We start from the raw sequence: 26,036 nt of genomic DNA, 5'->3' as shown, positions 1-26,036 counted from the left end.
TCCCCCCATTTACTCAGAAGCTGTGAAAATTATTGTTGAACTGTTGAAGATTTGCTTATTTACATGTTTACTGTTTTGCTTTCTATTTTCACACATACAATCACATACTCACAACGCAAACAATCGCACACAGCAAGTGGGCTCAGATCTACAAAGATTTTGCCTGTTGGAAACCTTGGGAGTTCTAGACAATGAGATGACACCTTGGTGGAAGAGTTAAAAGTGAACTCAGGAGATCATGCTGCAACAGGACCTAGCAACATCGGGTCAGTCAAGACAATGTCAGAATCTGCATGTGAAGAAGACGGTGCCTCTCTGGCATGCTGTCCAGTCTAGAACTTTCTACTGAGCTTCCAGGAGTTTTCATAAATACTAGTGAAGACAGTGCACAGAAGAGAGGAAACGGGTCCTCTCTCCTGCATCAAAGGGACTGGGGCCATTGTCCTGAAGATAGTGGCAGTATCTTGGGGCCTTTCCTTCCTCTGTGGCCTTCACTCTTTAGTAAGTGAGAAGCTGAACCACAGCCTGGTCATGGGGTCCTGAGTCTCTTTTGCTGCAGTGTACCCATGTCCCGTAAGAGCAGGTGGCAGTGATGCACAGCCAAGTTGGGCCTTTGTGCTCTGTCCTTGGGAGCCATTCCAGCAGACGCCTCCATCTGCACAAAGCACAGCCGCCCTGCTCAGCGGGAGATCCCATATTTCCCAGGTCTGGAAGGCGCTTCTGTGAACTTTCTAATCAGTGTGAAATGCTGAGTGGTGGTAGGAGGAAGAGAGGGAAAGGGGATTCAGGAGAGGTGATCTATAACTGTTGGTCTATTCGGGCAGAGCCAGCCCGTGCCATGCCATACCCGGGAACGAGGAATTCTCTACACGACTCAGTGCAGAGGCAAGAACCCAAATGCTGAGAAACTACCAGTCCTACTGAGTGTATGAGCAGAGAGATCATAGGCAGCACACATGATGCTGCACTGATTGTTCAACGTGACAGCAGAGGTTGCAAGTGGAAGCTTATCCACCACATTACTCAGATTCTCTCCCAGTGAATTTTAAATGAAATACTCTCTCTTCCAGGGATTTTGGCCATAACTATCACTGCCTGATGACAATGCAGTGACCAAAGTTTGTATAAATGCGACAGCAGAAATAATCGCATATGCCTGCAAGTGATCAAGTGAGACCAAGCAAAAAGAAATACTGCTTTTTGCCGAATCTCTGGAGACGGGAGTGTAGAGCGTGAGACTAGGAATGTCACGCAAAGAGGGAATTCCTATTCTGGGACAGAGGAGACGATCGACGGGCCCCAACCAGAGTAGTAGGAAACAACACATAATATTGTAAATCTGCTTTATTTAGTCATCACAGGAAAGCAAGAACAGAGATATGCAAGCACACCACACAGACATCACTGAGTCTCTCCTGTGTGTTCATGAACATTGCAGGCAGGGTCACTACCCTGTAGGATGGGGCTATTGCACACACTGGAACTGAAAGGGAAAGGGGTATTAACCAGAGTGACAACAGGCAGTACCTCCTGTACAGAGACACAGATGACATTGTGAGGGTGCCCAGGTGCACAGGGTGAAAGTCACCTGACTTTCCTAGAGTGCTCAGCCTCAGAGAGGGAAACATGGGGCCAAGGAAACACAGGGAGACACAGGTTGTGACAAGGACAATGTTAGCACACAGGTTCAGCCATGACTGTGAGCAAGGGCACTTGGACACAGCAGGTGTGGACAGGGAGCAGCAAGCAGGGCCCTCTGCACCTTCTGCTCTGAGTAGAGAACAGACCAGAGCAGAGGCCAGGGGAGGACATGCCCCGCTGTGGAGGGCTCAGCAGCCAGAGAGGGGTCCAGGGCTGGGGGAGCTCCTGCTGTGGGGACAGGACTCATTGCCTGTAGCTCCTCCTGCTGGAGGTGGTGGTGGTGTACTTGACAGAGGAAGTGCTGCCCCCAGCAGAGCTGAGGCCACCTCCAAGACCACGGGTACTGCCAGAGCTGAAGCCTCCTCCCAGGTCATGGCCACTGCTGTAGGAGTAGCTGCTGCCGCCTCCTAGTGCCAAGCCACTGCCGCTGCCATAGCCACTGCCACTGCCACTGCCGTAGCCGCTGGACATGGTGGACTGCACCACGGCTGCAGGGACACACAAGCACAACCCCATGGTGAGCTCACTGTGCTGGCCCATGACCAGTGCCCAGAGCACAGGGGAAGGGGACAGGGCAAGCCCAGGACTTACAGATGTTGACTTGTCCAACGCCTTCACCACTCAGCCTAGGAGAGAGAACACGAAGGATGAGCCCTCGCACCCACGCACCCACACCCAGCACCAGGGCCGGCCAGCTGCCCTCTGCTGTGCCCAGGCAGCAGTCAGGCCATGGCTTATGTGCTGAGCAGCTTGCTGGGGCAGCAGCCAGGGCCTACAGGAGCTGAGGCAGCCCACCTGCACTCCTCGCCCTCCAGCAGCTTCCTGTAGGTGGCGATCTCCACATCCAGGGCCAGCTTGACATTCATGAGCTCCTGGTACTCCTTGAGCAGGCGTGCCATGTCCTGCTTGGCCTTCTGCAGGGCGTCCTCCAGCCCTTCCAGCTTGCTCCTGGCATCCTTGAGGGCCAGCTCGCCCCGCTGCTCGGCGTCGGCGATGGCGGCCTGCAGGTTGGCGCACTGTGCGGGGAGAAGCAGCCGCACTTGGTTGGTTGTCTGCTCCCTCCCTGCCTGCCCCACCTGGTGCCTCTGTCCCCAAGGAGGAGAGTCCTGCACCCCAGGTTGGTCTAAACTCCTGCTCTGACTTCCTGTGCAGCTCCTGCTCCCAGCAGAGTCTCTCCCAGGTGGGCACTCAGTGCCGCCTCACTTCCCCACCACCTGCGCACCTGCTTCTTGACGTGGTCGATCTCAGACCTCAGCCTCTGGATCATGCGGTTGATCTCAGCAATCTCCTGCTTGGTGTTGCGCAGGTCGTCCCCGTGTCTGCCAGCTGTGACCTGCAGCTCCTCGTACTGTGGCAGAACAGAGCACACCATCCGTGTTCTTAGTGTGTGTGGTTTTCAGAGTCAGCGAAACAAAGAGGTGCCACCCACAGTCTGCATAACCCTAATTCACAAGCCCAGCCGAGGTTAGAAATCGGACAGAGCCAGGTGTCTGGAGAGTCTTACAACCTCTCAGTTTGGAGAAAAGAACCAATTATTAGTTGAGCCATCAGCTGCTGCCCACAAGGTGCATGTGAGCAAGAAGCAGGACTCAGCAGGTGTAAGAAGGGGCAGAATCCTGCAGGTGTCGGTTTCACCCTGTCCAGCTCAAGGATTGAGCAAGGACCTGTGCTCTGTCCACAAAGTGACACGAGAAACCTTCTGCTGCTCCTCAGTGCTTTTATGCAATGCCCACCCACAGTCGCTCACCTTGGTCTGGTACCAGGCCTCAGCCTCGGCACGGCTCCTCTGGGCGATGTCCTCGTACTGGGCACGGACCTCGGCGATGATGCTGTCCAGGTCCAGGTGCCGGTTGTTGTCCATGGACAGCACCACGGACGTGTCAGAAATTTGGGTCTGCATCTGGGACAGCTCCTGCACAGAAGGACACTGTCAGAGCCCTGGTGACCAGGACCTCACAGGATACAGCTGGAGCCGACTGCCCAGGGCCTGGCACACTGACCGCATCATAGAAGGCTCTCAGGAAGTTGATCTCGTCGGTGAGCCCGTCCACCTTGGCCTGCAGCTCCACCTTGTTCATGTAGGCAGCGTCCACATCCTGAGGGAGGGGCCAAGAGCCTGGGGTCAGTGGAGTCCCCCTTCCCAGTGCCCCATCTCCGGGGTCCCCCAGTGCTCCTGCAGGGACACCGAGATGCAGCTCTCCCTCCTCCCAGGAGCCTGGAGCCTGACGCCACCCCTCACCTTCTTGAGAGTCACAAACTCATTCTCGGCTGCTGTGCGCTTGTTGATCTCATCTTCATATCTGCCAGGGGAGGAAGACAGACACAGCTGAGCCAGGGCACAGCAGGCACAGGGCGGCAGCCTGGCATCGAGCATTCTCAGGAGGAGAGGGGCACCCAGGATGATCCTTCACATGAAGGGAGCCTGAATGGTGGTGTTTCTGGCCCCCACATTCTCACTGCTGCAGGCCACGCTCACCCCACCGTGTGTGTCACTCGAGCTCCCCTTAGGCAGTGATGTGTCTCCCTGCTCATGGACACGGTCTGTGCAGGAAAAGCGTCCTCCTCTGACCAGTGTCATCACTGGCCTGTATTGTCGTCGTTGCAGCGCATCGACCGCATCGGTAGTGGAACTCACTTGTTCTTGAAGTCCTCCACCAGGTCCTGCATGCTCCTGAGCTCTGAGTCCAGGCGGCCTCTCTCGCCCAGGATGCTGTCCAGCTGCCTGCGCAGGTTGTTGATGTATTGCTCAAACAGGGGCTCCAGGCTCTGTCTCACGGTCTTGGTGCCCTGCTCCTGCAGCAGCGTCCACTTGGTGTCCAGGACCTTGTTCTGTTGCTCCAGGAAGCGCACCTGGGGGGAGTGGAGGGGAGGGAAGAAAAGGTGGGGGTGTTGGCGTGCTCAGGGTCAGGGCAGAGATGGGAGGGGGCAGTACATGTGACATGGTACTTGGCAGGGCTGTGCCCTCCACTGCCTTGGTAAGCACAGAGCTGTGCCTGGGCTCAGTTGACAGTTTCTCTCCCCCACTTCTCCTGCTCCGATGCAGAAATCCTGGATCATTTAGGGATGCCCTTCCTCTCCTTCATGGAGCCCATTCCTGCCTCTCAGTTTGCTGCCACCTGTCTCCAGGTATCATCACAGATCCCATGTGGGATTGTGCAATGACAGCAGTGAAGGTGCTTGGGGTGGATTTGGGCTCCATGGTAGGGACAGAAAGCTGCCTGATGCTGAGCCCCCCTCCCTCCCTGCTCATCAGTGCCTGTGGTTTTGTCACGGGCCCCAGTGATGTGTCTGCTCTCTGTCTCCCTAGAACAGCTGAGCATATCTGAATGTTTCACAAACACGACAGTTTTTCTTATGCTATCCTGTCCACCTCATTGCCATTCCTGAACAATCTCTTTAACACAGTGATTCTGGCGTGAAAGTTACAGTAATACCATGGCGTTTTCCTGTGTTTTCTGACACAGACACAGAAGAAATTCCCCCATGCTTTTCTCCCTGACTTGCTTTTTGGGGAAAGAGTGCCATTAGGAGATTAGAAGATGTGCCAGTTCCCTCTGAGGCCATGTTAGAAGCCAGGACCCTGTGTGGTCCATCGTTAAGCTTTGTGCACTCTGAGCCAGCTGCTGTCCCCAGAAGCCCTGCTCTGAGCTCCCTCTGCTCTGTCCCACCGTCCTGACAGGTATTCGACTCTCCATGCGGGCTCTGCCTGGCTCACCTTGTCGATGAAGGAGGCGAACTTGTTGTTGAGGGTCTTGATCTGCTCGCGCTCCTCTGTCCTCACACGCTGGATGGTGGGGTCGATTTGCAGGTTGAGGGGTGTCAGCAGACTCTGGTTGACGGTGACCTCTTGGATGCCTCCAGGGGGACACACAGGGCCTGAGGCCCCAAAGCCACCACCGAGTCCAAAGCCACCTCCGACGCCACTGCCGAAACCAAATCCACTGCCAGAGGCCCCTCCAAAGCCAAAGCCACCTCCAAATCGGCCTGAGTAGCTGCTGCCGGTGCCATAGCGGCCACCTGCCACGGAGATCCTCTGGGAGCCCCCCACGCCATAGAGGCTGCGGCTGCCAAAGCCAGCTCCTGCGCAAGCTCCCCCGAGCCCTCCACTGGCCCTGGAGCGGGACACGGAGACGCTGCTGAAGCCAGAGTGGCTGGGCCTGGAGACTCTGGCTGAACCGGAGCTGAAGCCTCGGCGGGTGCTGGTGGTCTGGGTCCTCATGGTGGTTTTGCTGGCCATGGCTGGTGCTGACAGGAGAAGGCTGAGCAGGCAGGCAGGAGAGGTGGGAGGCTGTGGTGGCTGAGCAGGTGTGTGTGCTGGGCTCCAGGCAGCGGTTTATATAGGCTGAGAATGGGTTGGGCCCATCCTGAAAGGTGAGCTTGCAGGGTGGGAAGGGCTGGGTTGGCACACAGTGAGATCACCAGATTAGCACAAAAGTTATGAAATAGCAAGGTTGTTCTTTTGGCTTGCTTTGCTAGGAAACCGTTCTCCTGCCTCCTGCTCTGAGATCAGCACAATGAGATGATTCTGAGTTTAGTGGTGCTGGGAGCCAGCCAGTGCCCATCATATTTGCCATGGGATACTTGGTGGGATTCCCACGTAATCTACCATGCCTCAAGTGTGTTTACTGTAGAGGTATAGTCATGCCAATGCACATGTGTGTATGAACGTATTTATGAATGTGAATACATGACATATCTGTGGGAATGCCAAAGATTTGTGGGAAATAAGCTTAGAAGGTACATTAAGTGGGGAATGACATGGGACAATGTTAAGCCACAGAAAGTGATGTTGAAATCCCACAAACGTGGGAATCCTTGACTCCCACTTCCCTCCTACCAGCAAGGAGCTTATGAATGTGTCTGTGAGAGCAGCAGAAGGGGCACTAGTGCTTGGTCCCCTTGTCCTCAGGCAGGAGCCCTGAATAGCCATGTGGGCTCCTGGCTCGCCCTGGTCCCAGTCCAAAGATCCATGGCCATTTGGGGAGATTTCTTCTTGTATTCTTCTTTCCCTCTTCTTGTCACTCTCCCTTGACAATCAATAGAAAAATACAGCTTAAGATAGACTGTAGGAAAACAGAGTTAAAGGAAACTTTTGTTTATAGATTTAGGTTTCTTTTGGTGCAAAGGAAATTGAGAACCCATGGGAAGTACACACTGTGCTTGCTTACTTTGAACTGTTCCAGTTCCCTGATCCTACTGTGAAACTGACAGCAGTTGGTGTCAGTGCAAATACAAAGTTTGCACCCCGGACAAGCAGCATGAACTCACACGACTGTCTGCTCCCTGGCCCCTCTCTCTGCTGGGCTGTGTCTTCATTCTGCTCTCCTGTGATCCTGGATCCTCTTTGCACTCCCCTACATTCTGCTCCCCATTCTCTATTGCACACCCGCCGTGGGGCTCTTGGCACAGTCCCTTCTGTTGGTGATTTTCAAGTTGGTCTTAATTTCTGGGGGCGGATGGTTTCCTCTAAGCCCTTTGTCCTATCAGGTACTCGTCAGGGTTTCATCACTTTATCTCTGTGTTTGCTTGTTTTATATTATTCTTGAGAGAGAGAGAGAGAGAGAGGAGAGAGAGAGAGAGAGAGAGAGAGAGAGAGAGAGAGAGAAATAGTGAGAGAGATTGAGAGAGGTTGAAAGAGAGAGATTGAAAGAGAGATTGAGAGAGGGGTTGGAAGAGAGATTGAAAAAGAAAGAGAGATTGAGAGAGAGATTGACAGAGAAAGAGAGATTGACAGAGAGCGAGAGACAAAAGAGAGAGAGAACGGGAGAGAGAATGTATATAAGACAGAAAGAAAGAGTTGGGGAAGTTGACAGAGAGAGAGGATAAGAGAGAGAGAGGACTCTCATTGTCTGTGTCACTCTCCAGATGTCTGCTCTAACTGGGACTGAACCAGGTGACTCACAGAGCCCTGAGGTCAGTGCAGGTGGCCCTCAGGAGAGACAGGAGTCCTTCCAGAATGTGCATCAGCAGGAATTTGCTGTCAGCAGTTAACATCGAGTGTTGAAGCCTGGCACTGCCTTGACGGACACAGGTGCCTTGTGGAAGCAGTAAAGCAGAGTGTGAGTGCCTGCTCCTGCTCCCTGACCTTGTCAAGGTGAACACTGCATGCCATGCGTAACTGTGTTTCCTTGAGCCTGGTGGTGGTGGAATGCTCTGAATTGCCTCAGTGCCTCCTGTTCCTTTATGGTTAGACATTTGTGGGTCCAGATGAGGCCTTTCTGACCATTGCTCTTCCCTGTCCTGGTCCTTGGCACTCAAGTTCTGAGAGTCAGGCTATTCCCTGTCCCAGCTGGCAGGTGTTGTCAACATGAGCAGGGTTGCATGAAGGATTCCTTTGCTCTCTGACACAGCTAGTCCACTCACAGCACTGCAGAGCAGGGCATTCACCAAGTCGCTGCATCCCTTGCCTCTCCCACTAAAGTTCCCACTGCTCTGTCCACAGCTTGGGCCTCTGGGTGCTCTGGTACATGGACAGACCCCATTCTGGGTGTGCCTGGGCAGGTTCTTCTGGTTGGGACGCTTTGGGATAGGGAGACTGAGTGAGGCCGACTCTCCTGCTACTGGGTGGTCAAGACTGGCCCAGTCTGAATGTCTTGAAAACCCAGGTTGGGATGGCGGTTCCTTCCCTTTTTGTCTTGGAGCTGGGATGTGTCTTTCCACTTGCTGAGTTGCGCATCAGCAGAATCAGCTTGTGGTGTGGATGTTTCCTGTGAGGATGGAGTGGCAGCACCTGCTCTTGTTGCCCTGCCTGTGGGGTTGTGTCACGGACTAGATGACTCTGAGCATCCCACCAGCAAAGCGCACAGACTGGGACTGGTGACTTCCACAGTGAACATCAGCACGTCCTGTATGTGAAGTTCTGTCTCCCTCTCTCATCACCTTGCATATTCCCAACACTAGCACTGACTCATGAGGTGTTTTTTCAAATGTGTCAACTAATTGTTCATGGTCATATATACTGCATGTCATTTCGCAATTTAAAGCTAGTGGATTGTGTGGAGAGAACAAATTGATGTTACATGGTAGAAAGATTCAGAGCTGCTCAGTAATGACACTAGTGACAAGAGGCATGAAGCCAGAGAACCACCCCTTTCACCAACAAGGGCCGGATCTGTGGTGCAGTCGGTTTAGTCACTCCTTGCAAAGCTAACTTCCACAGGAGTGGAAGCTGGAGCCCTGACTGCATCACATTTGAGCCAGTTTCCTGCTAATGCTTTGGGGAAAGCAACGGAAGATGAGCCTGATACCTACGTGTGAGACCTGGATGAAGTTCCTGGCTTTGGCTTTGCTGAGTATGACCCATGGCAGCCACTTGGGGACTGAATTACTGAATGGGAGATCTCTCTACTTTCTCTCACTGTGTATGTCTCTCTCTCTTTCTTCCCCTGCTTCTCACCCTCTCTCTCTCTCTCTCCATGATTCTCTTAGTATGCCATTAAATCAATAAAATAAGCCTTTTACAATAACATCACCATAAAGCATGTATAATCGAGAAATGGTGGCATTTGCAAATGAGTAGAGAAATATCCAGGGAATAACATAGAAGTTCCAGCATGAGAAGCACAAAAACAGTGTCAATTGGTGTTTGACAAACAAGCCAAGTCAACACAGGGAGAAAAGGGTCCTACCAATGGTGTGTTGGGAAGTAGGTGTGCACAGGCACCCACCACCAGCCTGAACTGAAAAATGATCCGAGCCCTACATGCAAGGAGCAGCTCTGCATCTCCCATGACGTCAGTAGGGCAAAGGAACCAGGCCTGTGTGTGTGTAGGTGATTGTTGAGATGCAACACAAAAGCAGAGAGCCACAGAGGTATTAGCTGGTCATAGATTGAAATGGAGACTGTGATTTCTGGAAGGCGTTAGCAAGAGGATTTGGGGGAATTATTGAATAGGTAGCTAGGCCAGCAGGTAAAGCAAAAAAGAGAGTTTCTGAAGCAAGGACTTCAGGGTCCTGTGAGGCCAGGAGCAGGGTGTGGGAAGAGCATTGGGCCCCAGCCTATGGGTGGCACCTCTTTACCCTGTTTGTTGGGAGGAGTCCATGAGGATGTGCAGAGAGCCACGTGCCTACGGGTGGTGGCTTTGAACATGGGCAGAAGATCTTGACAATTGATTATCCAGGTCGACACTTTATAATGCATACTCAGGCCATTTTGAGACGTCCTGGGCAAGTGGGTGACTATCGGAACCAGAGCTGGCAGAATGCAAGCCTAGAGATTCCATGTTGACATTCTCACTGCTCTTATTACTTGCGGCTCAGTGTGCTATGTGTGAAGCTAACTTCTATGTACCACCTACTTCACAAGTGACGTTGTCAGAAATGGGATAACGGTCAAAGACCGGGGAAGACACTGAAAACAGACATGACACTGAAGTCCCAGACAGCACCACCAAACCTATGACCTAGATCTGTCCTTTCATCTTCTTTTAAAATTTTCTTTTTTATTTTTTCCCATTTTTATTACTATGATTACTCTGTGATACAGTTCCACAGGCTCTGAGATTTCACTTATGACCTCCCCAATTCCTCTACCCCCTCCACTGATTTCCCTGATATTATTACAATAATCTAGTTCTTCATACACAGTCATATGCCCATCATTGCAGGCATGGAAAATGGCAGAGAGTCCAGCATCCTATTGTGAAGACATAGTTACCAGTTTCATTGGGAGTCCATCTTTGATCTGGAAGTAGAGATGCATACTGCATTGTATCCTCATATCTGGATATGATGGTCTCTGTTACACAGCTATTACACATGTATTCATTGAGAAACCACAAAGCAAAATCAACATGAGGAAAACTAGAAATTTAGTCTTCCGTTGTTCTTTTGCTGGGATGTTCTTCACATTTGCCTTTGGTTTTGGAGAGCGGTATTGCTTTTCTGTGTCAAGAGAACATCTTTCAGCAGCATGTTTAGGGCAGGTCTGGAAGAGGCGTATTCCTTGAGTGTTTCTTTAGTGTGGAAGCATTTTATTTCATTTTCAAAACAAAGGAAAGCTTTGCTGGATACGTCATCATTCCGGTGTTTTTCAGAATCTGGACTATGTCTCTCCATTTCTTCCAACCTGTAGAATTTTTCGTGAGTGGTCAGCTGGGAGCCTGTTTGGGATTCTTCTATATGTCAATTGATTTTTTTCTTGTGCACATGTAAGGATCTTTTGCTTATGTTTGATTCAAGAAAGCTTGATTATCATGATTAAGATGCCTTTTGGTAAGTCCTAGTGTTAGTGTGTGCCCCTGCTAGTGCTAGGATGTTGTGCCCCAATTCTTTCTCTAGATTAAAAAGGGAATTTAAAAATATTCATTTATTTTTATTGCAAAGTCACATACATATACAGAGGAGGAGAGACAGAGAGGAAGATCTTGCATGTGATGATTCACTCCCTGAATGACCACAACGGCCAGAGCTGCACTGATCCGAAGCCAGGAGCCAGAAACTTCCTCCAGGTCTCCCATGTGGGTGCAGGGTCCCAAGGCTCTGGGTCATCCTCAACTACTTTCCCAGGCCAAAATAAGAAAGCTGGATGGGAAGCGGACTACCAGTGTTAGAACTGGCGCCCATGTGGGATCTTGGCAAGTTCAAGTAGAAGACTTTAGTCACTAGGCTACTGTGCCGGACCTGGAACAGGTTTCCTTTATGATTTCATCAGATACATTTATATACCCAGCTTCTCTTTCTGCGCCTAATGGAACTCCCTTCACTCTTGTATTTCACCATAATTCTTGAATACTTTTCTTAATTTGAGTCTGCTCCTCTTCAGCTTTGTGATGGTTTCACCCTGTGGCAGGATATATCTTCCAGTGGTAAGATTCTTTCTTCTGCCCCATTCATTATAATGTTGAGGCTTTCCACTGAGCTTTTCATTTGCTCCATTGTGTCCCTCCTTTGTAATGTTTCTGCTTGATGTGGTTTCAGTATTGCTGTTTCCTGTGTGACATAGTCCTTCAATTCCTGGATGTGCTTTTTGTAGTTGGTAAGCAGATGGACAATGTGCCTCTGTCTCTGCTTTTGCTCTGGGTCACTGGCTTCTGATTAGCATACGGTTCTCCTTAGAGCAGGTTTCTAAGCTATGTCATCCACAGATGCACAGATGGACTGTTCCGATGGCTTTTGGTACCCAGCTCTTTGTTTGCAGTCAGCTGTGCCACTCTCTCCAGCGAGTTTGAAGTCTAGACTCTTGTGTTAGGCTTCCACCACGGTCTCCGGAGTCCCAGCTCCTTGGCTCACCACTCTCCACCTCCTGTGATCCTGTGTGGTTGTTGCACCATTGTCTGTACAACCTTTCTTCCACTTCGGGTTCATGTAGTTCCCAGGATTAGGGAGACACCAGGTATCCTAAATAACTAGGTTGTGGGCGGTGCTGATCTTGCTGGAACCTGCTGGCTGTTCCGTCTGAGGGCCACACGGAACTACTTTGAGTCATAAGATGCCAAAATCAGTATGATTTTAGATGTGGGATCAGTGCGAATGCACCGAGCTCATTGAGTTCACTCCCAGCTCAGCACATGCACCAGCTCATTGTTGTCCCTGCAGTCTCAAAGACTTCCACACTGTACAAAATGACACCTGATATGCCACAAGAGGCGGAGGGGGTTGCTGATCTGCTGGCTCTTAGGTATGGTGGACACCCGGACATATTTTGGGGTGGGACTTGTCTGATGCCACATTGTTGCAATTCACTGAACCCAAAATGAGTTCACTCCCAGCTTAGCAGATGCACAGTCCTGTCCCACAAACGTTGTCTCTCTACACAAGATGGCACCCAGTTCGACTCCAGTGGGTGTAGAAGTGTGAAATCCACCCTGTTCTCAAACCACCCGTTTGGAATCTGCTGCTCTGTCTACTCCTGGTCAAACCAAACCAACCAGCCAAATGAGCAGTGCTTTGTCTTGGTTCACCTCCTGAGTTCCTGATGAACTCCGTTTCCCACCTGCTGGCTGGTGGTTTTCTGGCTGCCGATGTAGTTCAGATGGTCATTGGATGAATGCCACTGGAATGTGTGGTCACTTCAATACCACCTCATTGTTTCTGGTGCTTTCCTGTGTCCATCAGTCTGCGGGTACCCCTCTGCTGTTGGTCTATCCTCTCCTATTTGCTAGAGCGTGGCCTCTCTGCTTCACCCTGGCTAATGTTTCTCCATCTGTTTCAACATGTCCTCATCCTATTCTGCCATGTTGATTCTCCAGAAATGGCAGTTCTTTGCCTGGGCTCACCTACTGAGGTATTGGTGAACTTTCTTTCCCACCTTGCTGTCAGTGGAGATCTGGCTGCCAGTGGAGCTCAGGTCGCTGCTCGCTGACTGACACTGGGGTATCTGGCCTTGTAACACCACACCGTTATTTCTGCCACTCTCCCATGTCTGTCAGTCTCCAGGTGTCCCTCTGCCGTCGGCCTGTCCTCTCCTAGTTCCTGGAATGTGCCGTCTCTGTTAGCAATTCTCTTTCTGTGTAAGGGTGTCCTTAGCCTATTCCACCACCTTGGTTCTCTGCTAGCTTTGTCTTTTCTTTCTAGAAGATGACAGCCTAGGGATTCCATCTCTTTCGAGTCCGTGGTTCTTCTGTTGGTTGAGGGTTGTGAGAAGTTCACAGTTGAGAATCCACAAGCATTTTCCCCATTTACTAAAAGCTGGGAGGATTTTTTGTTGAACTCTTGAAATTCTCCTTATTTACACACTTAATGATCATGCATCCCATTTTCATGATCTATAAATTGACTCTCACAAGAATCACACACGATCACCAACAATAAAACACACACAGTAAATGGGCGCAGATCTACAAAGACTTTGCCCATTGGAAATTATGGGAGGTTCTAAGCAATGAGGTGAAACCAATGGGGAAAGATTTAGAGGTGAACACAGGAAATCATGCCACAACAGGACCTAGTAACATTGAGTCAACCAAAACATGTCAGAACCTGCAGGTGAGGAAGACGCTGCCTCTCTGGCATGCCGTCCAGTCTAGAAGCTTCCACTGAGCTCCTAGGAACCATCCTAAATGTTAGTGAGGACAGTGCACAGAGGAGAGGAAGGGGGTCCTCGGTCCTGCATCAAAGGCACGGGAGACACCGTCCTCCTGGAGATGCCTGTGGTCCACTAGGTCCTGTCCTTCCGCTGTGGTCTTTACACTTCAGGAAATGAAGATGGAGCTGTGTCCAGCCAGGGGTCTGAGTCTCATCTGGCTTCTGTGTCCCCATGTGCATCAGAGCAGTTGGCAGTGATGCACAGCCAAGTTGGGCCTTTGAGTTCTGTCCTTGGGAGCCTTTCCAGAAGACACCTCCTCATCAGAACAATGCAGAGCTGCCCCGCCCTGCTGGGGATCACACATTTCCCTGGTTGAGGAGACACCTCGTTTCATGGAGGTTGCTAATCAGTGTGAAATGCTGAGTGATGGTAGGAGGAAGAGAGGAGAAAGCGGATGCAGGGGGGAAGACCTGCACCAGCCGGTTTCCTCTCCGTTGCTCTCAAGAGCCAGGGCTGGGGTGGACATAGCCGCGAGCCGGGAATGCCCTCCACTACTCAGCATGGAGGCAGCAATCCAAGTGCTGATCTAGTATGGTTTCTTCCTGGGTGTATGAGCAGAGGGCTGGATCACAATGAATGCTCACATGTCTATACAATTCTCCAATACAAGAGTAGGAGTCCCAAGAGGATCTTATCTATTGCCTTACTCTGTACAATTCACAAGCTAGTCCACTCCCAAATGACCTTAGCCCTATTGTGTCCACATGGTGTCTGGTGGAGTGAGCAAGGACCTGGTCACATGGCCCCAGTCAACAATAATGCAGACATGTGTCTACACGTGCTCGACATCAACACAAACAGGAAGAGACCCTGCTCTTTGCTGGATCTCTCGAGAGAGGAAGTCAGGCTGTTGGAGTAGACATGTCGTGGCAATGAGACACTACCGATCGTCGGTCAGACAGGAAATTCACTTTACCCCAATCCAGGTAGTAAGACACACACAATATTGTAAATCTGCTTTATTTAGTCATCACAGGAAAGCAAGGGCAGAGAAAGTATGAGAGGACGCCAACTGATATCACAAGTCTCTTCTGTGTCTGTTCCTGGCCACTGCAGGCAAGGTCACTACCCTGTAGCATGGGGCTGATCTCACACACTGGAACTCAACGGGAAAGAGCTCTTAACCAGAGTGACAGCAGGCAGTGCTTCCTGGCATGAGGAGAGTCAGACACGACTTTCCTAGAGTGCTCAGCCTCAGAGAGGGAAACATGGGGCCAAGGAAACACAGGGAGACACAGGTTGTGACAAGGACAATGTTAGCACACAGGTTCAGCCATGACTGTGAGCAAGGGCACTTGGACACAGCAGGTGTGGACAGGGAGCAGCAAGCAGGGCCCTCTGCACCCTCTGCTCTGAGTAGAGAACAGACCAGAGCAGAGGCCAGGGGAGGACATGCCCCGCTGTGGAGGGCTCAGCAGCCAGAGAGGGGTCCAGGGCTGGGGGAGCTCCTGCTGTGGGGGCAGAACTCATTGCCTGTAGCTCCTCCTGCTGGAGGTGGTGGTGGTGTACTTGACAGAGGAAGTGCTGCCCCCAGCAGAGCTGAGGCCACCTCCAAGACCACGGGTACTGCCAGAGCTGAAGCCTCCTCCTAGGTCATGGCCACTGCTGTAGGAGTAGCTGCTGCCGCCTCCTAGTGCCAAGCCACTGCCGCTGCCATAGCCACTGCCACTGCCACTGCCGTAGCCGCTGGACATGGTGGACTGCACCACGGCTGCAGGGACACACAAGCACAACCCCATGGTGAGCTCACTGTGCTGGCCCATGACCAGTGCCCAGAGCACAGGGGAAGGGGACAGGGCAAGCCCAGGACTTACAGATGTTGACTTGTCCAACGCCTTCACCACTCAGCCTAGGAGAGAGAACACGAAGGATGAGCCCTCGCACCCACGCACCCACACCCAGCACCAGGGCCGGCCAGCTGCCCTCTGCTGTGCCCAGGCAGCAGTCAGGCCATGGCTTATGTGCTGAGCAGCTTGCTGGGGCAGCAGCCAGGGCCTACAGGAGCTGAGGCAGCCCACCTGCACTCCTCGCCCTCCAGCAGCTTCCTGTAGGTGGCGATCTCCACATCCAGGGCCAGCTTGACATTCATGAGCTCCTGGTACTCCTTGAGCAGGCGTGCCATGTCCTGCTTGGCCTTCTGCAGGGCGTCCTCCAGCCCTTCCAGCTTGCTCCTGGCATCCTTGAGGGCCAGCTCGCCCCGCTGCTCGGCGTCGGCGATGGCGGCCTGCAGGTTGGCGCACTGTGCGGGGAGAAGCAGCCGCACTTGGTTGGTTGTCTGCTCCCTCCCTGCCTGCCCCACCTGGTGCCTCTGTCCCCAAGGAGGAGAGTCCTGCACCCCAGGTTGGTCTAAACTCCTGCTCTGACTTCCTGTGCAGCTCCTGCTCCCAGCAGAGTCTCTCCCAGGTGGGCACTCAGTGCCGCCTCACTTCCCCACCACCTGCGCACCTGCTTCTTGACGTGGTCGATCTCAGACCTCAGCCTCTGGATCATGCGGTTGATCTCAGCAATCTCCTGCTTGGTGTTGCGCAGGTCGTCCCCGTGTCTGCCAGCTGTGACCTGCAGCTCCTCGTACTGTGGCAGAACAGAGCACACCATCCGTGTTCTTAGTGTGTGTGGTTTTCAGAGTCAGCGAAACAAAGAGGTGCCACCCACAGTCTGCATAACCCTAATTCACAAGCCCAGCCGAGGTTAGAAATCGGACAGAGCCAGGTGTCTGGAGAGTCTTACAACCTCTCAGTTTGGAGAAAAGAACCAATTATTAGTTGAGCCATCAGCTGCTGCCCACAAGGTGCATGTGAGCAAGAAGCAGGACTCAGCAGGTGTAAGAAGGGGCAGAATCCTGCAGGTGTCGGTTTCACCCTGTCCAGCTCAAGGATTGAGCAAGGACCTGTGCTCTGTCCACAAAGTGACACGAGAAACCTTATGCTGCTCCTCAGTGCTTTTATGCAATGCCCACCCACAGTCGCTCACCTTGGTCTGGTACCAGGCCTCAGCCTCGGCACGGCTCCTCTGGGCGATGTCCTCGTACTGGGCACGGACCTCGGCGATGATGCTGTCCAGGTCCAGGTGCCGGTTGTTGTCCATGGACAGCACCACGGACGTGTCAGAAATTTGGGTCTGCATCTGGGACAGCTCCTGCACAGAAGGACACTGTCAGAGCCCTGGTGACCAGGACCTCACAGGATACAGCTGGAGCCGACTGCCCAGGGCCTGGCACACTGACCGCATCATAGAAGGCTCTCAGGAAGTTGATCTCGTCGGTGAGCCCGTCCACCTTGGCCTGCAGCTCCACCTTGTTCATGTAGGCAGCGTCCACATCCTGAGGGAGGGGCCAAGAGCCTGGGGTCAGTGGAGTCCCCCTTCCCAGTGCCCCATCTCCGGGGTCCCCCAGTGCTCCTGCAGGGACACCGAGATGCAGCTCTCCCTCCTCCCAGGAGCCTGGAGCCTGACGCCACCCCTCACCTTCTTGAGAGTCACAAACTCATTCTCGGCTGCTGTGCGCTTGTTGATCTCATCTTCATATCTGCCAGGGGAGGAAGACAGACACAGCTGAGCCAGGGCACAGCAGGCACAGGGCGGCAGCCTGGCATCGAGCATTCTCAGGAGGAGAGGGGCACCCAGGATGATCCTTCACATGAAGGGAGCCTGAATGGTGGTGTTTCTGGCCCCCACATTCTCACTGCTGCAGGCCACGCTCACCCCACCGTGTGTGTCACTCGAGCTCCCCTTAGGCAGTGAATGTGTCTCCCTGCTCATGGACACGGTCTGTGCAGGAAAAGCGTCCTCCTCTGACCAGTGTCATCACTGGCCTGTATTGTCGTCGTTGCAGCGCATCGACCGCATCGGTAGTGGAACTCACTTGTTCTTGAAGTCCTCCACCAGGTCCTGCATGCTCCTGAGCTCTGAGTCCAGGCGGCCTCTCTCGCCCAGGATGCTGTCCAGCTGCCTGCGCAGGTTGTTGATGTACTGCTCAAACAGGGGCTCCAGGCTCTGTCTCACGGTCTTGGTGCCCTGCTCCTGCAGCAGCGTCCACTTGGTGTCCAGGACCTTGTTCTGTTGTTCCAGGAAGCGCACCTGGGGGGAGGGGAGGGAAGAAAAGGTGGGGGTGTTGGCGTGCTCAGCGTCAGGGCAGAGATGGGAGGGGGGCAGTACATGTGACATGGTACTTGGCAGGGCTGCGCCCTCCACTGCCTTGGTAAGCACAGAGCTGTGCCTGGGCTCAGTTGACAGTTTCTCTCCCCCACTTCTCCTGCTCCGATGCAGAAATCCTGGATCATTTAGGGATGCCCTTCCTCTCCTTCATGGAGCCCATTCCTGCCTCTCAGTTTGCTGCCACCTGTCTCCAGGTATCATCACAGATCCCATGTGGGATTGTGCAATGACAGCAGTGAAGGTGCTTGGGGTGGATTTGGGCTCCATGGTAGGGACAGAAAAGCTGCCTGATGCTGAGCCCCCCTCCCACCCTGCTCATCAGTGCCTGTGGTTTTGTCACGGGCCCCAGTGATGTGTCTGCTCTCTGTCTCCCTAGAACAGCTGAGCATATCTGAATGTTTCACAAACATGACAGTTTTTCTTATGCTATCCTGTCCACCTCATTGCCATTCCTGAACAATCTCTTTAACACAGTGATTCTGGCGTGAAAGTTACAGTAATACCATGGCGTTTTCCTGTGTTTTCTGACACAGACACAGAAGAAATTCCCCCATGCTTTTCTCCCTGACTTGCTTTTTGGGGAAAGAGTGCCATTAGGAGATTAGAAGATGCGCCAGTTCCCTCTGAGGCCATGTTAGAAGCCAGGACCCTGTGTGGCCCATCGTTAAGCTTTGTGCACTCTGAGCCAGCTGCTGTCCCCAGAAGCCCTGCTCTGAGCTCCCTCTGCTCTGTCCCACCGTCCTGACAGGTATTCGACTCTCCATGCGGGCTCTGCCTGGCTCACCTTGTCGATGAAGGAGGCGAACTTGTTGTTGAGGGTCTTGATCTGCTCGCGCTCCTCTGTCCTCACACGCTGGATGGTGGGGTCGATTTGCAGGTTGAGGGGTGTCAGCAGACTCTGGTTGACGGTGACCTCTTGGATGCCTCCAGGGGGACACACAGGGCCTGAGGCCCCAAAGCCACCACCGAGTCCAAAGCCACCTCCGACGCCACTGCCGAAACCAAATCCACTGCCAGAGGCCCCTCCGAAGCCAAAGCCACCTCCAAATCGGCCTGAGTAGCTGCTGCCGGTGCCATAGCGGCCACCTGCCACGGAGATCCTCTGGGAGCCCCCCACGCCATAGAGGCTGCGGCTGCCAAAGCCAGCTCCTGCGCAAGCTCCCCCGAGCCCTCCACTGGCCCTGGAGCGGGACACGGAGACGCTGCTGAAGCCAGAGTGGCTGGGCCTGGAGACTCTGGCTGAACCGGAGCTGAAGCCTCGGCGGGTGCTGGTGGTCTGGGTCCTCATGGTGGTTTTGCTGGCCATGGCTGGTGCTGACAGGAGAAGGCTGAGCAGGCAGGCAGGAGAGGTGGGAGGCTGTGGTGGCTGAGCAGGTGTGTGTGCTGGGCTCCAGGCAGCGGTTTATATAGGCTGAGAATGGGTTGGGCCCATCCTGAAAGGTGAGCTTGCAGGGTGGGAAGGGCTGGGTTGGCACTCAGTGAGATCACCAGATTAGCACAAAAGTTATGAAATAGCAAGGTTGTTCTTTTGGCTTGCTTTGCTAGGAAACCGTTCTCCTGCCTCCTGCTCTGAGATCAGCACAATGAGATGATTCTGAGTTTAGTGGTGCTGGGAGCCAGCCAGTGCCCATCATATTTGCCATGGGATACTTGGTGGGATTCCCACGTAATCTACCATGCCTCAAGTGTGTTTACTGTAGAGGTATAGTCATGCCAATGCACATGTGTGTATGAACGTATTTATGAATGTGAATACATGACATATCTGTGGGAATGCCAAAGATTTGTGGGAAATAAGCTTAGAAGGTACATTAAGTGGGGAATGACATGGGACAATGTTAAGCCACAGAAAGTGATGTTGAAATCCCACAAACGTGGGAATCCTTGACTCCCACTTCCCTCCTACCAGCAAGGAGCTTATGAATGTGTCTGTGAGAGCAGCAGAAGGGGCACTAGTGCTTGGTCCCCTTGTCCTCAGGCAGGAGCCCTGAATAGCCATGTGGGCTCCTGGCTCGCCCTGGTCCCAGTCCAAAGATCCATGGCCATTTGGGGAGATTTCTTCTTGTATTCTTCTTTCCCTCTTCTTGTCACTCTCCCTTGACAATCAATAGAAAAATACAGCTTAAGATAGACTGTAGGAAAACAGAGTTAAAGGAAACTTTTGTTTATAGATTTAGGTTTCTTTTGGTGCAAAGGAAATTGAGAACCCATGGGAAGTACACACTGTGCTTGCTTACTTTGAACTGTTCCAGTTCCCTGATCCTACTGTGAAACTGACAGCAGTTGGTGTCAGTGCAAATACAAAGTTTTCACCCCGGACAAGCAGCATGAACTCACACGACTGTCTGCTCCCTGGCCCCTCTCTCTGCTGGGCTGTGTCTTCATTCTGCTGTCCTGTGATCCTGGATCCTCTTTGCACTCCCCTACATTCTGCTCCCCATTCTCTATTGCACACCCGCCGTGGGGCTCTTGGCACAGTCCCTTCTGTTGGTGATTTTCAAGTTGGTCTTAATTTCTGGGGGCGGATGGTTTCCTCTAAGCCCTTTGTCCTATCAGGTACTCGTCAGGGTTTCATCACTTTATCTCTGTGTTTGCTTGTTTTATATTATTCTTGAGAGAGAGAGAGAGAGAGAGGAGAGAGAGAGAGAGAGAGAGAGAGAGAGAGAGAGAGAGAATAGTGAGAGAGATTGAGAGAGGTTGAAAGAGAGAGATTGAAAGAGAGATTGAGAGAGGGGTTGGAAGAGAGATTGAAAAAGAAAGAGAGATTGAGAGAGAGATTGACAGAGAAAGAGAGATTGACAGAGAGCGAGAGACAAAAGAGAGAGAGAACGGGAGAGAGAATGTATATAAGACAGAAAGAAAGAGTTGGGGAAGTTGACAGAGAGAGAGGATAAGAGAGAGAGAGGACTCTCATTGTCTGTGTCACTCTCCAGATGTCTGCTCTAACTGGGACTGAACCAGGTGACTCACAGAGCCCTGAGGTCAGTGCAGGTGGCCCTCAGGAGAGACAGGAGTCCTTCCAGAATGTGCATCAGCAGGAATTTGCTGTCAGCAGTTAACATCGAGTGTTGAAGCCTGGCACTGCCTTGACGGACACAGGTGCCTTGTGGAAGCAGTAAAGCAGAGTGTGAGTGCCTGCTCCTGCTCCCTGACCTTGTCAAGGTGAACACTGCATGCCATGCGTAACTGTGTTTCCTTGAGCCTGGTGGTGGTGGAATGCTCTGAATTGCCTCAGTGCCTCCTGTTCCTTTATGGTTAGACATTTGTGGGTCCAGATGAGGCCTTTCTGACCATTGCTCTTCCCTGTCCTGGTCCTTGGCACTCAAGTTCTGAGAGTCAGGCTATTCCCTGTCCCAGCTGGCAGGTGTTGTCAACATGAGCAGGGTTGCATGAAGGATTCCTTTGCTCTCTGACACAGCTAGTCCACTCACAGCACTGCAGAGCAGGGCATTCACCAAGTCGCTGCATCCCTTGCCTCTCCCACTAAAGTTCCCACTGCTCTGTCCACAGCTTGGGCCTCTGGGTGCTCTGGTACATGGACAGACCCCATTCTGGGTGTGCCTGGGCAGGTGCTTCTGGTTGGGACGCTTTGGGATAGGGAGACTGAGTGAGGCCGACTCTCCTGCTACTGGGTGGTCAAGACTGGCCCAGTCTGAATGTCTTGAAAACCCAGGTTGGGATGGCGGTTCCTTCCCTTTTTGTCTTGGAGCTGGGATGTGTGTTTCCACTTGCTGAGTTGCGCATCAGCAGAATCAGCTTGTGGTGTGGATGTTTCCTGTGAGGATGGAGTGGCAGCACCTGCTCTTGTTGCCCTGCCTGTGGGGTTGTGTCACGGACTAGATGACTCTGAGCATCCCACCAGCAAAGCGCACAGACTGGGACTGGTGACTTCCACAGTGAACATCAGCACGTCCTGTATGTGAAGTTCTGTCTCCCTCTCTCATCACCTTGCATATTCCCAACACTAGCACTGACTCATGAGGTGTTTTTTCAAATGTGTCAACTAATTGTTCATGGTCATATATACTGCATGTCATTTCGCAATTTAAAGCTAGTGGATTGTGTGGAGAGAACAAATTGATGTTACATGGTAGAAAGATTCAGAGCTGCTCAGTAATGACACTAGTGACAAGAGGCATGAAGCCAGAGAACCACCCCTTTCACCAACAAGGGCCGGATCTGTGGTGCAGTCGGTTTAGTCACTCCTTGCAAAGCTAACTTCCACAGGAGTGGAAGCTGGAGCCCTGACTGCATCACATTTGAGCCAGTTTCCTGCTAATGCTTTGGGGAAAGCAACGGAAGATGAGCCTGATACCTACGTGTGAGACCTGGATGAAGTTCCTGGCTTTGGCTTTGCTGAGTATGACCCATGGCAGCCACTTGGGGACTGAATTACTAAATGGGAGATCTCTCTACTTTCTCTCACTGTGTATGTCTCTCTCTCTTTCTTCCCCTGCTTCTCTCTCTCTCTCTCTCTCTCTCTCTCTCTCTCTCTCTCTCTCCATGATTCTCTTAGTATGCCATTAAATCAATAAAATAAGCCTTTTACAATAACATCACCATAAAGCATGTATAATCGAGAAATGGTGGCATTTGCAAATGAGTAGAGAAATATCCAGGGAATAACATAGAAGTTCCAGCATGAGAAGCACAAAAACAGTGTCAATTGGTGTTTGACAAACAAGCCAAGTCAACACAGGGAGAAAAGGGTCCTACCAATGGTGTGTTGGGAAGTAGGTGTGCACAGGCACCCACCACCAGCCTGAACTGAAAAATGATCCGAGCCCTACATGCAAGGAGCAGCTCTGCATCTCCCATGACGTCAGTAGGGCAAAGGAACCAGGCCTGTGTGTGTGTAGGTGATTGTTGAGATGCAACACAAAAGCAGAGAGCCACAGAGGTATTAGCTGATCATAGATTGAAATGGAGACTGTGATTTCTGGAAGGCGTTAGCAAGAGGATTTGGGGGAATTATTGAATAGGTAGCTAGGCCAGCAGGTAAAGCAAAAAAGAGAGTTTCTGAAGCAAGGACTTCAGGGTCCTGTGAGGCCAGGAGCAGGGTGTGGGAAGAGCATTGGGCCCCAGCCTATGGGTGGCACCTCTTTACCCTGTTTGTTGGGAGGAGTCCATGAGGATGTGCAGAGAGCCACGTGCCTACGGGTGGTGGCTTTGAACATGGGCAGAAGATCTTGACAATTGATTATCCAGGTCGACACTTTATAATGCATACTCAGGCCATTTTGAGACGTCCTGGGCAAGTGGGTGACTATCGGAACCAGAGCTGGCAGAATGCAAGCCTAGAGATTCCATGTTGACATTCTCACTGCTCTTATTACTTGCGGCTCAGTGTGCTATGTGTGAAGCTAACTTCTATGTACCACCTACTTCACAAGTGACGTTGTCAGAAATGGGATAACGGTCAAAGACCGGGGAAGACACTGAAAACAGACATGACACTGAAGTCCCAGACAACACCACCAAACCTATGACCTAGATCTGTCCTTTCATCTTCTTTTAAAATTTTCTTTTTTATTTTTTCCCATTTTTATTACTATGATTACTCTGTGATACAGTTCCACAGGCTCTGAGATTTCACTTACAATTCCTCTACCCCCTCCACTGATTTCCCTGATATTATTACAATAATCTAGTTCTTCATACACAGTCATATGCCCATCATTGCAGGCATGGAAAATGGCAGAGAGTCCAGCATCCTATTGTGAAGACATAGTTACCAGTTTCATTGGGAGTCCATCTTTGATCTGGAAGTAGAGATGCATACTGCATTGTATCCTCATATCTGGATATGATGGTCTCTGTTACACAGCTATTACACATGTATTCATTGAGAAACCACAAAGCAAAATCAACATGAAGAAAACTAGAAATTTAGTCTTCTGTTGTTCTTTTGCTGGGATGTTCTTCACATTTGCTTTTGGTTTTGGAGAGCGATATTGCTTTTCTGTGTCAAGAGAACATCTTTCAGCAGCATGTTTAGGGCAGGTCTGGAAGAGGCGTATTCCTTGAGTGTTTCTTTAGTGTGGAAGCATTTTATTTCATTTTCAAAACAAAGGAAAGCTTTGCTGGATACGTCATCATTCCCATTTTTCAGAATCTGGACTATGTCTCTCCATTTCTTCCAACCTGTAGAATTTTTCGTGAGTGGTCAGTTGGGAGCCTGTTTGGGATTCTTCTATGTGTCAATTGATTTTGTTCTTGTGCACATGTAAGGATCTTTTGCTTACGTTTGATTCAAGAAAGCTTGATTATCATGATTAAGATGCCTTTTGGTAAGTCCTAGTGTTAGTGTGTGCCCCCGCTAGTGCTAGGATGTTGTGCCCCAATTCTTTCTCTAGATTAAAAAGGGAATTTAAAAATATTCATTTATTTTTATTGCAAAGTCACATACATATACAGAGGAGGAGAAACAGAGAGGAAGATCTTGCATGTGATGATTCACTCCCTGAATGACCACAACGGCCAGAGCTGCTCCGATCCGAAGCCAGGAGCCAGGAAATTCCTCCAGGTCTCCCATGTGGGTGCAGGGTCCCAAGGCTTTGGGTCATCCTCAACTACTTTCCCAGGCCAAAATAAGAAAGCTGGATGGGAAGCGGACTACCGGTGTTAGAACTGGCGCCCATGTGGGATCTTGGCAAGTTCAAGTAGAAGACTTTAGTCACTAGGCTACTGTGTCGGACCTGGAACAGGTTTCCTTTATGATTTCATCAGATACATTTATATACCCAGCTTCTCTTTCTGCGCCTGATGGAACTCCCCTCACTCTTTGTATTTCACCTTTTATCTGTGTCTCTTAATTCTTGAATACTGCTCTTAATTTGAGTCTGCTCCTCTTCAGCTTTGTGATTGTTTCACCCTGTGGCAGGATATATCTTCCAGTGGTAAGATTCTTTCTTCTGCCCCATTCATTGTAATGTTGAGGCTTTCCACTGAGCTTTTCATTTGCTCCATTGTGTCCCTCCTTTGTAATGTTTCTGCTTGATGTGGTTTCAGTATTGCTATTTCCTGTGTGACATAGTCCTTCAATTCCTGGATGTGCTTTTTGTAGTTGGTAAGCAGATGGATAATGTGCCTCTGTCTCTGCTTTTGCTCTGGGTCACTGGCTTCTGATTAGCATATGGTTCTCCTTAGAGCAGGTTTCTAAGCTATGTCATCCACAGGTGCACAGATGGACTGTTCCGATGGCTTTTGGTACCCAGCTCTTTGTTTGCAGTCAGCTGTGCCACTCTCTCCAGCGAGTTTGAAGTCTAGACTCTTGTGTTAGGCTTCCACCACGGTCTCCGGAGTCCCAGCTCCTTGGCTCACCACTCTCCACCTCCTGTGATCCTGTACTGTTGCTGCACCATTGTCTGTACAACCTTTCTTCCACTTCGGGTTCATGTAGTTCCCAGGATTAGGGAGACACCAGGTATCCTAAATAACTAGGTTGTGGGCGGTGCTGATCTTGCTGGAACCTGCTGGCTGTTCCGTCTGAGGGCCACACGGAACTACTTTGAGTCATAAGATGCCAAAATCAGTATGATTTTAGATGTGGGATCAGTGCGAATGCACTGAGCTCATTGAGTTCACTCCCAGCTCAGCACATGCACCAGCTCATTGTTGTCCCTGCAGTCTCAAAGACTTCCACACTGTACAAAATGACACCTGATATGCCACAAGAGGCGGAGGGGGTTGCTGATCTGCTGGCTCTTAGGTATGGTGGACACCCGGACATATTTGGGGGGGGACTTGTCTGATGCCACATTGTTGCAATTCACTGAACCCAAAATGAGTTCACTCCCAGCTTAGCAGATGCACAGTCCTGTCCCACAAACGTTGTCTCTCTACACAAGATGGCACCCAGTTCGACTCCAGTGGGTGTATAAGTGTGAAATCCACCCTGTTCTCAAACCACCCGTTTGGAATCTGCTGCTCTGTCTACTCCTGGTCAAACCAAACCAACCAGCCAAATGAGCAGTTCTTTGTCTTGGTTCACCTCCTAAGTTCCTGATGAACTCCGTTTCCCACCTGCTGGCTGGTGGTTTTCTGGCTGCCGATGTAGTTCAGATGGTCACTGGATGAATGCCACTGGAATGTGTGGTCACTTCAATACCACCTCATTGTTTCTGGTGCTTTCCTGTGTCCATCAGTCTGCAGGTACCCCTCTGCTGTTGGTCTGTCCTCTCCTATTTCCTAGAGCGTGGCCTCTCTGCTTCACCCT

The 26,036-nt window shown here is 51.4% G+C and overlaps 2 protein-coding genes across 2 annotated transcripts; both read right to left on the bottom strand.

The window, feature by feature from the left end:
* Window positions 1–1,884: 1,884 nt before the first annotated feature.
* On the bottom strand, window positions 1,885–5,878 carry LOC131482033 (keratin, type II cytoskeletal 6A-like). The gene is made up of 9 exons (XM_058673379.1): window positions 5,357–5,878; window positions 4,277–4,491; window positions 3,881–3,941; window positions 3,642–3,737; window positions 3,389–3,553; window positions 2,864–2,989; window positions 2,437–2,657; window positions 2,233–2,267; window positions 1,885–2,129 (listed from the first exon to the last, which is right to left on the bottom strand). Exons 1-9 carry the CDS (start codon window positions 5,876–5,878, stop codon window positions 1,885–1,887), a joined length of 1,686 nt encoding a protein of 561 aa, XP_058529362.1.
* Window positions 5,879–15,132: 9,254 nt separating this feature from the next.
* LOC131482040 (keratin, type II cytoskeletal 6A-like) lies at window positions 15,133–19,124 on the bottom strand. Its single transcript, XM_058673385.1, has 9 exons — window positions 18,603–19,124; window positions 17,526–17,740; window positions 17,129–17,189; window positions 16,890–16,985; window positions 16,637–16,801; window positions 16,112–16,237; window positions 15,685–15,905; window positions 15,481–15,515; window positions 15,133–15,377 (listed from the first exon to the last, which is right to left on the bottom strand). The coding sequence occupies exons 1-9, from the start codon at window positions 19,122–19,124 to the stop codon at window positions 15,133–15,135; spliced, it is 1,686 nt and encodes a 561-aa protein (XP_058529368.1).
* Between the last annotated feature and the right edge of the window lie 6,912 nt (window positions 19,125–26,036).

This window comes from Ochotona princeps, chromosome 15, assembly GCF_030435755.1.
Source record: "Ochotona princeps isolate mOchPri1 chromosome 15, mOchPri1.hap1, whole genome shotgun sequence".
Taxonomy (NCBI): Eukaryota; Metazoa; Chordata; class Mammalia; order Lagomorpha; family Ochotonidae; genus Ochotona; species Ochotona princeps.
This window is presented reverse-complemented; position numbering and strand designations above follow the sequence as displayed.

What these genes read in the sequence shown, in the direction of transcription:
- LOC131482033 (XM_058673379.1), bottom strand. Translation starts at nt 5,878, where the DNA reads ATGGCCAGCAAAACCACCATGAGGACCCAGACCACCAGCACCCGCCGA. An exon ending in AGGCCTGGTACCAGACCAAG is followed by an intron (nt 2,990 to 3,388) that starts GTGAGCGACTGT and finishes GTTCTGCCACAG; the next exon opens with TACGAGGAGCTGCAGGTCAC. An exon ending in CGTTGGACAAGTCAACATCT is followed by an intron (nt 2,130 to 2,232) that starts GTAAGTCCTGGG and finishes GTGTCCCTGCAG; the next exon opens with CCGTGGTGCAGTCCACCATG.
- LOC131482040 (XM_058673385.1), bottom strand. Translation starts at nt 19,124, where the DNA reads ATGGCCAGCAAAACCACCATGAGGACCCAGACCACCAGCACCCGCCGA. An exon ending in AGTTTGTGACTCTCAAGAAG is followed by an intron (nt 16,986 to 17,128) that starts GTGAGGGGTGGC and finishes CCCCTCCCTCAG; the next exon opens with GATGTGGACGCTGCCTACAT. An exon ending in CGTTGGACAAGTCAACATCT is followed by an intron (nt 15,378 to 15,480) that starts GTAAGTCCTGGG and finishes GTGTCCCTGCAG; the next exon opens with CCGTGGTGCAGTCCACCATG.